Source organism: Anabrus simplex, chromosome 2 (genome assembly GCF_040414725.1).
Source record: "Anabrus simplex isolate iqAnaSimp1 chromosome 2, ASM4041472v1, whole genome shotgun sequence".
NCBI classification, from domain to species: domain Eukaryota; kingdom Metazoa; phylum Arthropoda; class Insecta; order Orthoptera; family Tettigoniidae; genus Anabrus; species Anabrus simplex.
This window is the reverse complement of record NC_090266.1, coordinates 559,857,606-559,875,244: the sequence shown is the minus strand read 5'-3', so window position 1 is coordinate 559,875,244 and position 17,639 is coordinate 559,857,606. Positions and strand designations below refer to the sequence as shown.

At 36.8% G+C, this 17,639-nt stretch overlaps 1 protein-coding gene across 1 annotated transcript in view; it reads left to right on the top strand.

Annotated features, from left to right (window-relative positions):
- Positions 1 to 17,639, top strand: part of LOC136864226 (lysine-specific demethylase 5A) — an 843,789-nt gene that overhangs the window by 540,431 nt on the left and 285,719 nt on the right. The window contains exon 21 of the mRNA XM_067140948.2: positions 13,306 to 13,464. Coding sequence (XP_066997049.2) covers positions 13,306 to 13,464 — 159 coding nt within the window. The remainder of the gene's footprint in view (positions 1 to 13,305; positions 13,465 to 17,639) is intronic.

Sequence of the window (17,639 nt, the reverse complement as noted above, 5' to 3'; positions counted from 1 at the left end):
CATGCCAAAAAAATGACGAATGATTTAAACCATTTTCATCGTTTTGTGATTGAGAAGCGTAAAGTGAAGAATATTTGATCTCCCTTATAGAAACCGCAGATCAGACGCCAGTCATTTTCCATATGCCACAAAGTCGAACAATCGATAAGAAAGGATCATACAATGTTATCGTACACGCTACCGGAAGCAAAAAACAACGATGTACTGCAATGCTTGCTATAACAGCTGATCTCAGAAAGCTTACAACCGAGCTCGATAGCTGCAGTCGCTTAAGTGCGGCCAGTATCCAGTAATCGGGAGATAGTGGGTTCGAGCCCCACTGTCGGCAGCCCTGAAGATGGTTTTCCGTGGTTTCCCATTTTCACACCAGGCAAATGCCGGGGCTGTACCTTAATTATGCCACGGCCGCTTCCGTCCACTTCCTAGACCTTTCCTATCCCATCGTCGCCATAAGACATATCTGCGTCGGTGCGACGTTAAACAAAATAGCAAAAAAAAAAAGCTTACACCTTACATTGATCTAAAACGAAAAACAATGCCCAAAGCAAAATTTCCGCGAGTGATCCACGTTCGTATTCAAGAAGAAGGATGGATGGACACGTCACTCGTACAAGATTGGATACAAACGGTTTGGGGTAATGTAGCAGGGTCCCTCCTTCGATGCCCGGCCCTTCTCGTGTTGGACAGTTTTTTTGCCGGTATGTCATTGTTATGGCATTACATGAATTGTACTTTTATTAGTTCATGTTTTCACTCCAGGTCGTATTGTCAGCTCGTAATGGGAAGAATATTTTCCAGTCGGTACTTCAATCCCACGTGTCTAACTTACCTGATGTACCCTATTTGAATTTTCAGGAAAAATCTCACTCCGGAATTTTACGCCAAATGACGATAACCGCAAACGAGTTGAACCAGTTGTTTTTATATTATATTTGATGCATCTTTTAAATGTAAATGAATTGTAAATATCTTAATTCCTTGAATAATTTACGCATCCGAAGTTTTCGCCTGTATTTTTCGTCAAAACGTGCGTTAATTACGCGAGAAAATACGATATTATGCATTTTGTTGCGTGTGTCGGTGTGACATAAATATTATTCGTTTAAGTGTCATAAATGATAATGATAAGGTACATTTTCTTGTAACCATTTTAATGTTTGGTAGTTTAAGATTTGAAATTTAACGGTCAATTCGCATTGTAACTGTAGATATGTATGCCTTTTATCTTGACCTTTACCGGGCGAGTTGGCCGTGCGCGTAGAGGCGCGTGGCTGTGAGCTTGCATCCGGGAGATAGTAGGTTCGAATCCCACTATCGGCAGCCCTGAAGATGGTTTTCCATGGTTTCCCATTTTCACACCAGGCAAATGCTGGGGCTGTACCTTAATTAAGGCCAAGGCCGCTTCCTTCCAACTCCTAGGCCTTTCCTATCCCAAGGTCGCCATAAGACCTATCTGTGTCGGTGCGACGTAAAGCCCCTAGCAAAAAAAAAAAATCTTGACCTTTTTTCACCTAGACCGTGGTGGAATATATGTGATGAAATCCAGGAATAATAAAATCTTCCTATTTTTGGTTTCTAAAAGTTGGCAGGTATGAGCAACGCAAGAACTACTATCATTTGCCGCTTTAGACAGTCAACAGTGCAATTAAGTTCAACCATGTTTACTAATTTTTATTGTGACTTTTATTGTTTTAATGTGTTTAAGTGTTTGTTTATGTGCTAACTTATTATTCTTCTTATTCTTATTCTAATATAACACGAACTGTACAACGCAAGAACCACTGTTACCTGCTGCATTAGACAATCAACAGTGCAGTCAAGCACGTTAAACTATATTTACTAATGTTTTATTTTGGCTAGTCATTTATTTTATTGAACTATCAACATGTATATCTCTACGTTTAGTGTAAATTATTGTTAAAAACGACTATAATACTGATTTTACAATTGTTCAACTAAGTTCATTTCATACAGGGCTAAATATTCATAAGACTGGAGATCAATTAAACTGACTATGCAAATGCCTATGTTAAAAATACTCCGACATACTCATCACATTAAAGAAAAGACGAACTCATATTACTTTCTTACATATGTACATTAAGTGTAACAAGAGCAATTAATTTTGTAATTGTATAATATTGAATTCTCAGCATGGGTATAACCACTTTAAAATCGTTGAATTCTAGAGTATGTCATTAGCTCTCAATATGAGACATAATCTGTAAATGCAATTCTAGTGAAGCTGAGGATGACCTTCTGAGAGGTCGAAACCAGTCCTACATGTGACAATAAAATAGCATTGATTAGGTGGAACTTTTCTTTCATTTATGACTTATGGCGACTATCAATATGGAATAAAAATGAAATTTATCAATCAAGATATTGATCTATATGTATGAAGCAGCTCTCGGTAATGTTAAGGAGGGGTCCTTTGTTGATGATTTTGAGAATTTCCATATCTTGTTTTATGGCTGTGAATTTGTGATTATAGTCATGCATATGCTGTCGTACAGCTGAAAATTTATTGTATTTCAGGGCATTGATGTGTTCCGAGTACCTTATATTAAATATTCCCTGTCTGTCCAACGTAAGAAGAATTACAACTGTTGCATATGATCCTGTATACTCTTGATTTTGAATAACTATTCAACTTGTTTATGGATGTGGCATAATGTAAGACTTGTGTGATCCTATTGGTTTTGAAAACTACTTTTACATCGTGCTTTTTAAAGATGTTGGTGACTTTGTAGATTTGTTCGTTGAAGGTAAGGATAGAAAGGGAGGGGTGTTTTTTCTTATCTTTTTCAAAGTGGTAGAAGGGCTGTATTTATATTCATTATTTTTCTATAAAGGAACTGTTGTATCCATTGGATTTAGCTATATTATGAATAGTGTTCAACTCATTTTTGAGGTCTCTTTTAGACATTGGAACACTGAAGGCTCGGTATACCATGCTGTTGTATGCTGCTCGTTTGTGAATTTTGGGGGTGTAAAGAATCTTCACGGATTGCAGTGACTGTCTGGGTGGGTTTTCTGAAAATCTTATATCTTAAGTAGCTTGGGTGCCTGATAATAGTTAGGTCGAAAAAAATTTATTTTCTGTTCAGTTTCGGATTCAAGTGTGAATTTTATGTGTGGGTCAATGTTATTTAGATTAATGAGGGTGGTAGCTGCGTTTGTAATGCTCTCATCCATAATTACTATGGTGTCATCTACAAATCTTGCCCTGAAAAGGATACTGTTAAAGTTATTATTATTATTATTATCAATTTTGGTGTGTTCCAAAAAATCTAAGTAAATCTCAGCTAAAATACCCCAGGCTGGCGATCCCATAGCCAATCCTTCTTGTTGTTAAATAACATTATCGGAAGTGAAATAGTTGTTGCTTGTAACTAATTTAAGCATAGACATGAAATTCTGTATTTCTAGTATACTTAGGCTGCTGTATTTGCTTAAATTGTTTTGAATGATGGGGTATATTTTGCAGATTTGTATGCTAGGTTACATGTTTACGATATCGAATGAGTGAGAGAATGTTTGGATTGAATGTTATTTTTTTTAAATTTATCGATCAGTTCTTTAGTGTTTTTGATGGTTTTGTTTGACAAGAAATGATAGTTTCTTCTTAAAAATCTTTGAATGAATTGTGATGCTTTGTATAATGGATTCGGTCTATAGTTAATTATTGGGAGAATGGGGACGCCGGTTTTGTGTATTTTGGGGGAGGGCTATGGCGGTGGGTAAACCTGGGTTCATATTAAATATTTTAGTTTATCCTTGATTTGTCAAAAGATATGAAGTATTCTTGAGGGTCTGCTTAAGTTGATGTTGGATTCTCGGGTTGGATAGCTAAAATAGGCAAAGACATCTAATTTCTCAAACAGTGTATCGCTCACAATTTGACACTCAACTTTCTTAAAGCATATCTAAAAAATAACGATATTCTTTTCAAATCACTAAAACCCAAACTAGAACAAATAAGATTTAGCTGAAAGACAAGATCAAATTTTTGTAGAACAAGTCCTTTCTTAACCATAGATTATACAAGACTCACCTCAAAACTACATGTTTACTTTCAAATGCTCACTGGAACCTATTTCAAGCTATAGTTGACAATAGATTATCTATTGAATTAGAAAAAAACAACAAATAAATTTAAGATCAGAGGGTGAAATTGGTTAGGCATGTTAGGTCTAGTGTTTTTGTTGGTTTCTTTAGCATCGTTGTTGTTGAGTTTAGAGTTCATGAACGTATGCACATTCAATCCAATCATTCTCTCCACTCATTCGATATTGTAAGCATGTAACCTAGCATACAAATCTGCAAAATATACCTCATCATTCAAAACAATTTAAGCAAATACAGCAGCCTAAGTGTACTAGAAATACAGGATTTCATGCCTATGCTTAAATTAGTTACAAGCAACAACTATTTCACTTCCGATAATTTTATTTAACAACAAGAAGGATTGGCTATGCGATCGCTGGCCTCGGGTATTTTAGCTGAGATTTACTTGGATTTTTTGGAACACACCAAAATTGATAATAATAATAATAATAACTTTAACAGTATCCTTTTCTGGGCAAGATTTGTAGATGACACCATAGTAATTATGGATGAGAGCATTACAAACGCAGCTACCACCCTCATTAATCTAAATAACATTGACCCACATATAAAATTCACACTTGAATCCGAAATTGAACAGAAAATATTTTTTTTAGACCTAACTATTTTCAGGCACCCAAGCTACTTAAGATATAAGATTTTCAGAAAATCCACCTAAACAGTCGCTACAATCCATGAAGATTCTTTACACCCCCAAATTCACAAACGAGCAGCATACAACAGCATGGTATACCAAGCCTTCAGTGTTCCAATGTCTAAAAGACACCTCAAAAATGAGTTGAACACTATTCATAATATAGCTAAATCCAATGGATACAACAGTTTCTTTATAGAAGAAATAATCAATGAATATAAATACTGCCCTTCTACCACCTTAGAAAAAGGTAAGATAAAACAACTCCTCCCTTTCTATCTTTACCTTCAACAAACACATCTACAAAGTCACCAACATCTTTAAAAAGCACCATGTAAAAGTAGTTTTCAAAACAAACAATAGGAATGCACAAGTCTTACATAATGCCACATCCATAAACAAGTTGAATAGTTATTCAAAATCAGAAGTATACAGGATCATATGCAACAGTTGTAATTCTTCTTACATTGGACAGACCAGGAGTAGTTTTAATATAAGGTAATCGGAACACGTCAATGCCTTGAAATACACTAAATATTCAGCTGTAGGACAGCATTTTGCATTTGCATTTATGTTAGTAGAGACACAATGTTTCTTAACAGTTTAACCTGTTAAGTGGGGAGGTCATAAACGAGGAATTCCTGCATAGTGGGGAATCATTTTCAGTAATTTTTTTCTTTAAAAAAGAAATAGTTTTTGCCAACCTCCACCCGCTTAAATATTATATTATGTTAAAATTAGCATAAAATTATACCTTGCGGTGTAAATTGCGCTATTATTTACAATTAAAACGATTTTTCAATTCATCCAGTGTCAGTGCAAAAATTGCATATGTGCCATTTCATATTTACTTCGATTCGGAGTATTATTTGTGTTGCTTACATTAATTCAACGTTGAAATACGTAACACACAAATAAAAAAGTACCATATACTCCAAATAATACAGACACATTCACTCAAATATCACATTTTCCTGAAATAAAATAGAAAAATATACTCACCACGTAGGCCTATAACTTGCCATTGAAGACGGCAGCGAGTAATCCACGAGTTCATTCCTCACAGTTTTGTCACCACATTACACAGAATTACACTACACTGTTCAACACTATTTACACTCAATAGCTATAACAAATGACTGGAGAGAAAATTGAAAAGAACTATTTCAGGATGGTCACTGATAATTGCCGGCACGCAGAATGTACAGCGGTCACAGAGTGTAGACTACGATCTTCTCAGATTCCTCGAGTATGGAACCTGAGACTCGCTGGCATATTTGCAATGCTCATACTTCAACTGTATGGTATAGCCTGAAGCAAGGAAAGGGGCACAAAGCGACATTGCATACTGCACAACAATACTGAGTGTTACGCCGCTGACCTTTCGCCACGCAAACAACGCATCTCTTATTTGCATGCAGTCTTGATTTCGAGGCTGGATTGAAATCTGGAAAATGCCTTCCCGAGAATCGAGTTGACAAGTCAACGGGCGCGGGTCTCACTGATAGAATTGGCAAGGTTGCGTTAGGGGTAGCATTCGCATACTTCTGAAATAGTCTCTGCGCAATTTGAATACGAAACTCCAGCTGAGTGAATTTACCGCCGTGTTTCTTGTATATCACAAAAGCATTGAACACTGTTATATCCAGTAGGTGTCTAAAAATCTTGTGGTAATATTTCTTCATTCTTTTTCTCGCCATACTGTATGGCATGATACATTGGTCCGATAAGTCCACCCCTCCCATTGAGTCATTGTACTCAATATATACGACCGGCTTCTCTTTGGATTCTCCTTTCTTGTTTAGAACAGTGCGCATTTCCGCGTCATGAATACTACTCAGCATGCAGACTTCTCTCTTGTCTTTCCACTTCAAGGCCATGAGTTTGTTTTTATAGGCAAAAGCCACCTCCCCTTTTTTTCAGCCTTTTCCCCATGGCATCCTTCGGAAGATTTTTTCTGTTAGATTTTACAGTGCCGACAGCGTCTGTCTGAAACTCATTGAGCTGATCGAAGAGTTCCGGGCTACTGTAATAATTGTCTAGAGCTATGAGATATCCCTTATTTAGGAGGAGTTCGGCTAGAGCAAACCCTACTTTCGAGGGCTTGGTATACTGAGAAATATTTACCCCACAAACCTCATTTACTAGCTCAGTTTCCTTGCCTGTGTACCACAGGATATTCCACACATATCCTGTTTTAGCCTCACATAATTTAAAAGATTCCATGCCGAAACAAGCTTTCTTCTTCGGAATGTATTTTTTCCACCCCAAGCGACCTTTCCAAAGGAGTAAACTTTCGTCAATTGATAGACGATCATCTGGTAAATAGGATATTTTAAATTTTGATACAAGAATGTCTAGAACTGGCTTCACTTTGTAGAGTTTTGGGGATACTTGCCGATCGTAAGCCTCATTATCTGAGAAATGTAAAAATTTCAGTAGAAGGAAAAAAGTTTCTCGGCCGTGGTCTCGTAAAACCCGGGCGTAGCAAACAATCTATTACGTGAAAAATAATGAGATAGCTTCGGCTTTTGAATTATACCCTGAAGAAGAATGATCCCAAATAAAAGTTTTATTTCTTCCTTGTTAGTAGGAACCCAATCCCTCTCCCTGCTTCTCCTTTTCATCTTAGCTGTTCCTATACTAGCTTGTATTGACTGCTGAGCGTACAGATTAGTTTGCTCTGCAATAAGTTCGCACAGTTCGTCAATGAAATGCTCAAAATATTTCGTCCGGTTCTTTTTTATTTAAAAGTTCGCCCTGAATTCCACTTTGATATGTAGCTGGAAATCAGGCTCTCCTACATCCCCTTACATCCCAGTCATTAGGCGGAATAGGAGGCAAATCGCTCTCACTTTCAGACTCGCTACTCTCATCGGAGCTCGAACTCGACACCTGTCCACGGCATCTAGGCAACAGGCCTACTCCGACGGAAGCATTCGTGCTTGGAGCATCTAATAGCGGGATAGTTTCACCATTACTATCTAAACTACAATCACTGCAACTATCTTCCTCACTCAGCTCGAGAATATCCCGTATATCATCACTCGGAAGATCTACAATTCTTTTGGACAAGTTGACTACAAATATGAAACGCTACATGTAGAATTCAAACAATAAATCACAAGATAAATGTATATACCAACAAAACAACTTATGAGAGCTGAAAACATTCACACCGAGACACGAAATACTACGCTCCTCGCGGCACACTGACTGAGCTTCTCGCCAAGCGCCACATAGGTTGTTCTTGCGCTACGCAGCTATGTAGCAGATAATAAGGGGATTCCTAGACGAAAACTGCTTAGATACACGAAGGTGAAAAAAATTCTGTCGGATGGCAGCACCTCTCGGAACATACGGAGAAAGTTTCAAACCTACCGCTTGTTTCATAACGGAGATAAAAAATAAAAACTTTCCGCGCTTCACATGACGCGCGCCCACCATCGGGCTCGCTCCAGCCGCGTCACCTGAAGCGAGCCCCACTCTACGGGTTAACCTTACCAACCCCCTTGTATGGTAAAAAGTACGGCTTCTAAAAATAATTTACATATGAATGAAAGAACTCTGCACTGAGATAGCGAACAGTATATTGTACCAGGAAAAATTTAAGTATATGGGCATGAAAATCTTGCACATGGGTGTACGGTCCTTACGGAGCAGGTACAGAGAGAGGGGGATATAAATAATAGGTAGATTTTAAAATTTAATTTATTTAGCTTGAGAATTTGATGAATAAGTTCCCTATTATTTCTGACTTGTATAATTAAATCAAATTAAAATCTTTTCTGAACAAGTTAATGTTGCCTGGCTAATTGAAATAAGATCTTTTTTATGACTGTCTATCTTTTAACATGAAATGATTATCTTTCATTGAAAATCAATAAGTTCTTTCCTGATAAAGTTCATGAAGTTCTTCAAGTATTTGTTTAAATGAGAAAAATGAAATTCAAAGTAACATCTTTTCACTTGAAAAATGAATTTCCCTAGTGTCTTTTTAATATTCTAACACTTCAAAATATCATAAATTTTATTTTCTTATCTTCTGTGCTATGGTCTGTTTTAGAATTGTCATTCAACACTTATAAAATGTAATGTAAATTCCAATGAGCGAAAAGTTTGTTGAATTATGTATGAAATCACTGATTCTAAAGTTCAACTTGTAATAAAATTAGTCTATTTAAATCTCAAGTTTGTTTAGAGAGGCCTCATATCACCTGAATTATCTGGATATCAGGACTGGAAATGTAGAGAAATGCGGTTCAACGAACAGCATATGAAGTCCTTGGCAGCTGGTGTTGTAATGCCATCCCCATGGTCCCACGTTTGATTCCCGCGTAGTAACCAAATTCCAAATCCAGCATCAAACCACGTTCCATCTCCCGCGTAGTAACGATGTTTAAATTCCATTAAGTCACCATGTTCCAACTCCCACGTAGTCCAAAGGATAGCAGGTTGATACGACAAAATAGGCACTTGGTCAGGGTTTCAACGTTTCATTTATTAACTTTATAAACACGAGAAAGTTCAACTGACAAGATTAATTTATCAGTGTCCTATTCTTGTAAATCATAAAATTGGCACTGTATTTTACTAGGTGCATTTCCTCTAATGTTTAATCACTGGTAGAAAATTGTTATTGCTCATCAGAGTGGATTCACGGTTCATGTTGAAGCACAGTTATAACATATTTACACACGAAAATCAAAGTCTTATTCGCCATAAAGAAATACTTAATTTGCGGATATTTACAAGTTCCTATGATGGCAGTGTCATACAGTGTCAAATACTGTTCACTTGTGATGAAGATTTAGCCTTATTAAAACTTCAACCAATTGTTATTACACACGTATTTAAGGTAATATTATGAAATAGAATAGTTTGACAGATTAAATGATCAATTATTTCACTTGAAAATCGTCTTAATATTCACACGCTTATTTCTCATGAATGTTTAGTCAGATTCATTCAAATATGAATACAAGTTTAAATCACTTAAATTTTTTCGATTTGCAGTTGAAAATACTAAGTCTGTAAAGTGATTAAATATCATAAGTCTTTGAGAACACTTTGAAATTATTAAGTTAGTATCGTATCACTCGAAAAGTTTGTAAGTTCCAGCACGAATTATTGTTTTATAAGTCTTGTCGAAAACTTTACCGTAGAGTTCGTACGAAGTGAAGTCTTGAGTTCAAATCTTGCAGACCTGTTCACGTGGGACAGCATGACTACATGACAGCAGCGAGTTGAGAATTAAACTTACTTGACATAGCAGAAGCCCGTTCTTTTATACCAATCTGTAGAGGTCAGCTTCCTCCCCTCGTGGAAAAATCAAGTTTCTTTACACCTGAATTACTCATAAGTCTGTTAGCCGATATTAGTGAAATTGCAGTAGGTTTGCCTTTAATTAATGGGCTATACGATGGTGTATCTCATTAATTGATATCTCAGTGGGTTCTGAAGTTAGTAAAATTTCTTCTAGTATGTTCGACAATGTTAGGTGGTGTTCACGTGATAGTTCCAACACCCTCCTGCATGATGTAGCTTACTTGCTGTATGCATGCCCGAGCCATTCCGTTGCGCTACTTCGCATGCTAGGGTCATCCCGTTGCACTGACTTCCATTAAATAAAATTATATTTCAGGCCATACATGGTTCCTGGTACAATATTGGTAACTTAGCAGTTAAAAGGTTAAAAACGTAGCCTCTTGTTTTGTGTAAGAACCTGACCTGTTGGATAATAATGGTAGTCATTTCTAGACCACCATAAATTTGATTTAAGGCTGATTCCAGAGAATAGTCTGCCCAAGTAGGAAAAAGTAAAGTTTAAAATAAAACTCAACAGTTATTTGTTTTTATGATAGATAAAACATGTCATTTTATGATATGTATTAATTTACTGATATTTCAGTTTTTAATTCTGTGCTTAACTGAACCTTTATGTAGAGGCTAAATTCATTTGATTTTTCTCAGTAGTTATAGGAATTCCTGTTAATATAATGAAAAGTTATGAAAATAATTATAGTAAATGTTAATTCTAATGCTCTTTCTCTTCACAGTAAGGTACTTATTTAGGTTATTAACAGTTTATATAAGGTGTAATAAAGCGATGAATTTATTGCTGCAGACTGTGTAAACATGCAATGAAAAAGGTATAAAATTTTCTGTAGATGAAAATTGCGTGGCTCAGTTTGAATGAAACTTAGTATGCAAAGCCAATACTGCACACCCTTTCAAGCTGCTATATCATTCGTTTAAAATTTCAAATGGATTTATACTAAGCTGATAGTAAAGTACATAGGGTGTTTATGGTGTTCTTGTGAGCAGGTGACCGTGAATTTCCCCGCTGTCACAACACGCTGCCCACAGGATTCAGTTTCTGAGTCACACTCGCTTGTAAAGGGCGTATTTTAAAATAACAGTCGGTGTTCACACTGACGTGATATTTAATAATGCCGCTTACAAGGAATTTTGTAAACAGTATCGCGAGAAGAAAGAAGAAAGATGATACCTGCCCAGTTCTGCTTACGCCGCCAACAGGTGCGAGAATCGGTGAAGAAATACAGAGCAAAATCTTTAGGTCTTATCAACAGTTAATTCCTGTTCTACAAGTCCAACAACACGACCATCAACATCGATTGCAGAGCGGAGTACACCAATGTCTGATTATAAATGCAAACAAACCTTGGGGAAAGCTGTAAAGTGTTCAGAGCAGGCTTTACCAGTGTTTCCACGGAAGAAACGGGAAGTTGTTTCTGCGCTGAGTGTAAAATTTGGTGCAAGTTCATCTACCTCCGGCAAGCTCAGGAAGTCTTCACTTCCTAATCAACAAGTTCTTAAATTTCTCAATCTGGATTATATCAGTTGGCCATCTCTTCAAGAGAGTGATTTCATCTCTGTAAAGGCCAGTTCTGGACATAAATTAAAAAAACAGAAACGATTCATGTGCGTCACAATGCTAGTCTTCTTTTTGTGGACTTCGAACAAAGTACATTTCTGTGCACTACCAGGAACACATGATATTCATTATGTGGAGCCATTCAAAAAATACATAGTTCAGGCAAGAAAATATTATTCTGAAACTACTACCACACACTCTCTACGTTCAGACTACAAGATCGAAGCAGATGACAAAAATCCACCCCGTGATAGGGCTTTTGAAGTGGGTGACTTTCTACTTGGAAAATACAGCGGAAAGAAACGTTCAAAATATTATGTTTATACCATAAATGAAACTAGTGGTGATATTCATTTTGTAACCAATTTTTGCAACTGCAACGATGAAGCTGAAAGCTGAACTGTTTTGTGAACCATCCCCGAAAGACTAGTGCTTTTTAAATGTAAATGAAATATAGAGAAAATTACCGATGACTCGTTTTACTTGTGGGAAATGGTATTTTAATGAGTCTATACCAGAAGCAGAAGGAACAAAAATGGTTTTTTCATTTTATTATTATTTTTTGTTTTTTCTGGCCAAGCTTTCATTCAAAGTCTAGGCTACTTAAGTGTTGAATGTTCAGTTATTTTTAAATTTTTTTAGTTCATTTTACATTCACTGTTATTAGTGTTAAATAAATGTAACAATTCATAAAAACACTTTACTTTATTAAGTAGCCACATGTAAGTACCAGTATCTGTAGTTATATATATTATTATTATTATTATTATTATTATTATTATTATTATTATTATTATTATTATTATTATTATTATTAGGAATGAAGCTTGTAGTTTTATGTGACAGATAATCTCTGTTTCATAAGCCATGGTACCTCATTTTTTGCAAAAAATCCGAACAACCGGGCGTGACTTTCACCTCGAAAATCACACGCATTAATCTGTACTCGAACCCAGTCTGTCTTGATGGTTCCAAGCAGCTTAACCGTTGCGCCATCACACCCCTTCTTACTGCGATATTAAATATACATTTTATCATTCAGTGATCGTATTTGGTGCGGAATTTTAGATTTCTTAGCCTTCATGACATGTCGCCATAGCACTGAATCGTGTGTGTAATCCTGCGACGCTGTAAACACGTGATGACCGCATTTAACTATATTATGCAGACATTACCCAACTTACACATTTTTTTATTTCTTTTTCGAAAATGTACCTTTGTCCTTTTTGTAAACAATATCTTGACATTACCAATAATAGTTACTACAATTCGCAGAATTTAGAAAAAAAGTAATGGTATGTAAAGTTAAGTCCGTTCCATGTAAACACCGATTGCTAAGTTTAAAATTTTATAAAATTGCATACATCAGGTTAACTGCAATGAAATTTGTGGAGGTTGTTAAGTATCATCTAGACGTTGTTATGCATAAGTCTCAATTTGTTTAGATGGTAAGTTTCATATGTATGTTAAAAAGAAATATACAAATGTAAACACACGACACCTGGAATTTGCCTTAAGCGTACCTATTTATAAAAGAATAATATCTGGAAATTTAATGCGGGCTGGTATAATAGATGTAAATGTTATGCTTTATAATTTGTTTTTACATTTGATTATAATTCAGAATACCTTAATATTCTAGGCCCTTTCTCCAAGAACTGCTTTTGGTCTTGAGGGTCTGAAACTGAAAATTCGGCGATATCGTGAAGAAAATAATGATAAACGTCGTGTTTCTCATATAATTCACAAAACCAAACTGGAAGGAGATGTAGATCCTGCTGCAGTGGTAGCTGCATTTAAGGTAAGGAAATTATTTCTAAAATTAATTCTCAGCATCAGGGAAATGTTTAAATGACCAGGATATTGAATTTTTATAACTGTTTGTGTATTTGCAATTTGTCATCATTGTGAGATTGATTGTGGTGTGGGTTACTGTAGTCATGTCCTAGTTTGTGAATGATGGGCAACGGCTGAGTGGCCTAATGTGTGGTCCTGAGAGTAGGAATAGGAGTCACTATGGAATGGGAGTGTGCATCTCGGACATATTCTGAGTAATGGCCCTCCTTGTGCTCAGGCGGTTAGCTAAGACTATACAATCCACCAGTGGTCCCTAACCCGATCGAGGACAAAGCCTCAATTGGACTATGTGTAAGTAAGGATAGCATCCTGCTTCACAGAATTTTCACAGAGCATGCTCAGAATGTTTTAAGTAAGCCTCGGACCTATGGGAATTACAGAGTCCCACTCACATTTGACCTGCGAGGGACTTCTTGGGAGCAACTTGGCGAACAAAATGGAATTTGATTGGCAGCTATCAATATTAATGGGGCTTATGGAAGAAACAGAGTAGAACTGGTTGAGACAGCAAGGAGGATACATCGGGATATGTTAGGAGTTAATGATATTCAGGGAAATGGGAAATAACGAAGAAGAGATAGGGGATTATAAAGTGTACTTAACTTGTCTTAAAAAGGGAAGGACAGAGTGCAAGGTAGGACTGTTCATCGGGAATACTATTGCATGCAACATAGTTTCTGTTAGGCACGTAAATGAGCGAATGATGTGGGTTGATTTAACAGTTGGCGGAATTAGGACGAGAATTGTCTCAGTATATTCACATAGTGAGGGTGCAGATGGGGATGAAGCTGTCAAGTTCTATGAAGCATTGAGTGATATCATACTCAGGGTCAACAGCAAGGATAGAATAGTGCTAATGGTCAATTTCAATACGAGAGTTGGAAATAGAACTGGATGATACAAAAGGGTGATTGGTAAATGTGGGGAAAATGTGGAAGCTAATATGAATGGTAACATTTGCTGGACATGTGTGCTATTATAAGGTCAGTAGTAATGAATATATTCTTCATGCATTGGGCTATTCACTGCTACACATGGGTGGTTGGGGGCACCAGATCCGTAATAGACTATAACGTAACCGACTTTGAATTCAAGAAATCTGTTGGGAATGTAGGTGTTTTTTTACGGACCGCTATTTGATTTGTAGTGAACTAAGACAGTTAAGTGCGTGAGTGTAATTAGTGAAAATTTCCAAACAGTGGGCAGTAAGCATTCTCAGAATATTGAAAGAGAATGGGTGGCATACAGGGATGATTTAATAGAAACAGCAATTGTGTGCAATGAATAAAGCGAATATTTTGGTGGAATGATAAAGTGGGAGCAGCTTGTAAACATAAAAAGAAGGCATATCAGAAATGGCTCCAAAGATGGACTGATGCAGACAGGAAATTGTATGTTGATGAAAGAAACCGAGTGAAACAAATTGTTATTGAAGCCAAGAAGTCGTCATGGGAAGATTTTGGTAGTAACCTGGAAAGAATCTTAGAAAGGGAGGGTAAAAAGAAAATGAACAGTGTTTTGAGTGAATCAGGTGAACTCTTAGATCCCGGAGAATCACTGGACAGGTAGGAGGAATATTTTGAAATTTTTTGACATAAAAGGAAATCTTTCTGGTGACGTTGCGAACAACTGAGTTCTTGGGGAGGTGGACATAGGTGTTCGCTAATTATGCTCGAGGTAGTGGAAAGGATGGGTAAGTAAACTCTGTTGTCATAAAATAGCAGGAATAGATGAAATTAGATCTGAAATGGTGAAATATACTAGAAAGGTAGAGATGAAATGGCTTCATAGAGCAATAAGATTAGCATGAAATGTTAGTAATATACCTTCTGATTGGACAAAAGCAGTAATTGCATCTGTCTGTAAGCAAGGGAATAGGAAGGATTGCAACAACAATAGAGGTATCTCATTGATGTATGCCTTACATCTGATTTTTGACATGCTCTATTGGTGGAAAAATATCTAATTCCCTCCATGGGAACTTTGAATTTTCTTTAATATACATTTATGTATCGTAGATCTCGAGAAGGCATATGGTAGAGTACCGAGGGAAAAGTGTTTACCATACTGGGGGCTATAAGATTAAGGGTAGATAATTAAAATTAATCAAAGGCATTTATGTGGACAATTGGCCTGTGGTGAGAATTGATGGTAGAATGAGTTCTTCGTTCAAAATATTTACAGTGGTTATGCAAGCCTGTAATCTTTCACCTTTGTTCTTAAATTACTGTACATGGATCATCTACTTGCAGATAATAAGTGACTGGGTTCAGTTTGGTGAAAATGTAATAAGCAGTTTTACCTATGCTGCCGGCTTGGTTTTAATGGCAGATTGTGTCAAAATCCTGTAGTCTAATATCTCGGAACTTGATAATAGGCACAAGGAGTATGGTATGAAAATTACCATTTCCAACACTAACCTGATGTCAGTAGGTAACACATACCAGAGAATTGAATGTCTGATAGGGGATACAAGGCTGCAATGGATAGATCCTTTCAAGTATTTAGGATGTGTATTCTCCCAAGATGGTAGTATAGTGAAATTGAATCAAGGTGCAGTAAAGCTAATGCATTGAGCACACAGTTGCAATCAGCAGTATTCTGTAAGGAGGAAGGCGGCTCATGGACAAAACTATCTCTACATCGGTCTATTATCAGACAAACTTTCTCGTTACAGAAGTGGAAGCTGGGTTGACTTAGGATATTGCATTCATAAGTTACAATTAAGACATTAAGGCAGTGTCAGTGATTGCTGGTACAGACAGGTGGAAGCAATGACGGGAGGGTACTCGGAATGAGGAGATAAAGGCTCAATTAGGAATGAACTCGGTGGATGAACCGCTATGCATCAACCAGTTTCGGTGATAAGGTAATATGAGCGAATGGAGGTGGATAGACTTAGGAGAATAATGGACTCTTTTATGGAGGGTAAGAGAAGTAGAGGGAGACACAGACGATGATGGTTAGACTCAGTTTCTAATGATTTCAAGATAAGAGGTTTAGAACTAAATGAGGCCACAGAACTAGTTTGAAATTGAGGCTATGGTTAGTGAATTCACAGAGGCTTGCAGGTTGAATGCTGAAAGGTAAAACAGTTTATAATGTAGATGTATATATATAGATTTATTCTACCAGGAAATTATTTTATAGATCATGCTCGTCTCGTTCCTTTTGGTGTAGTTTATGTTGATTATCGCAGGGTGCACCAGGTGATGACCTGGAGCAAGGTATAGAGAGACGTCTTGTCTACAATGAGTTCAAAGTCCTCTTTTGAATTGAATTTTATTCAATAAAAGTTACTGTATATCTCCTTATAATCGTGATGGTTTCAGTGGTTTTGTCTCCTAAAGTTATCCTTCAGGCTGCTCCCAGACCATGACTCCACGATCCCCCGTATGCAGCAGCAAACCATGGTACGACGTTCCAATGTTGACAAATTGGTTGTCGTACCACGTTCCAAGGATTCGACTCTAGAAGTTCTTGTAGAGGGGTTATGACCCACTAATAGTGTAACATGAGTGACCATTTTAACTGTCCCCCAAATATCACAGTTATCTCGTGTATATTTATTGGAAACACCACTGCACTTGTGAATCGTAACGCAATTGTTTTATCGCCCGTTTGATTCTTAGAACCAGAGTGTTAGTTCCGAAAGTAAAATTCCACTTGTGGTTGTTCTCCACATGAAAAAGGAAACTCAAGTTTGAATCTTTTCGGATGTGTGGTGGCTTTCCACATAATTCCAATCAGTCACTGAGAATTAGCACTGTTTCTTTGCTCTGACTAATGCACTGTTTCTTCCTACTCACAACAGCACTAAAATGGAGTGTCTGATGGAACAACTTCACCTTAAAGTTTGTTTCAATATCTCATAACTTACGATGAAATCGAAATGAATGTCTGAAGCAACCTACTAAAGCACTCCTGATTTTGAAATGTCTATTGGTGTATCACTTGAAATAACTGCATTCTAAAAGTTAATGTTTACTTTGGGATGTCAATCACTTTAAGAAAGAATTTGTGTTACTACTACATTCGAGTGCTCTATCCTTCATAACATTATAAGTTAAATTCACTTTGGAAATAGTTTTGACATGACCATGTGACCTTGCCGCGGTG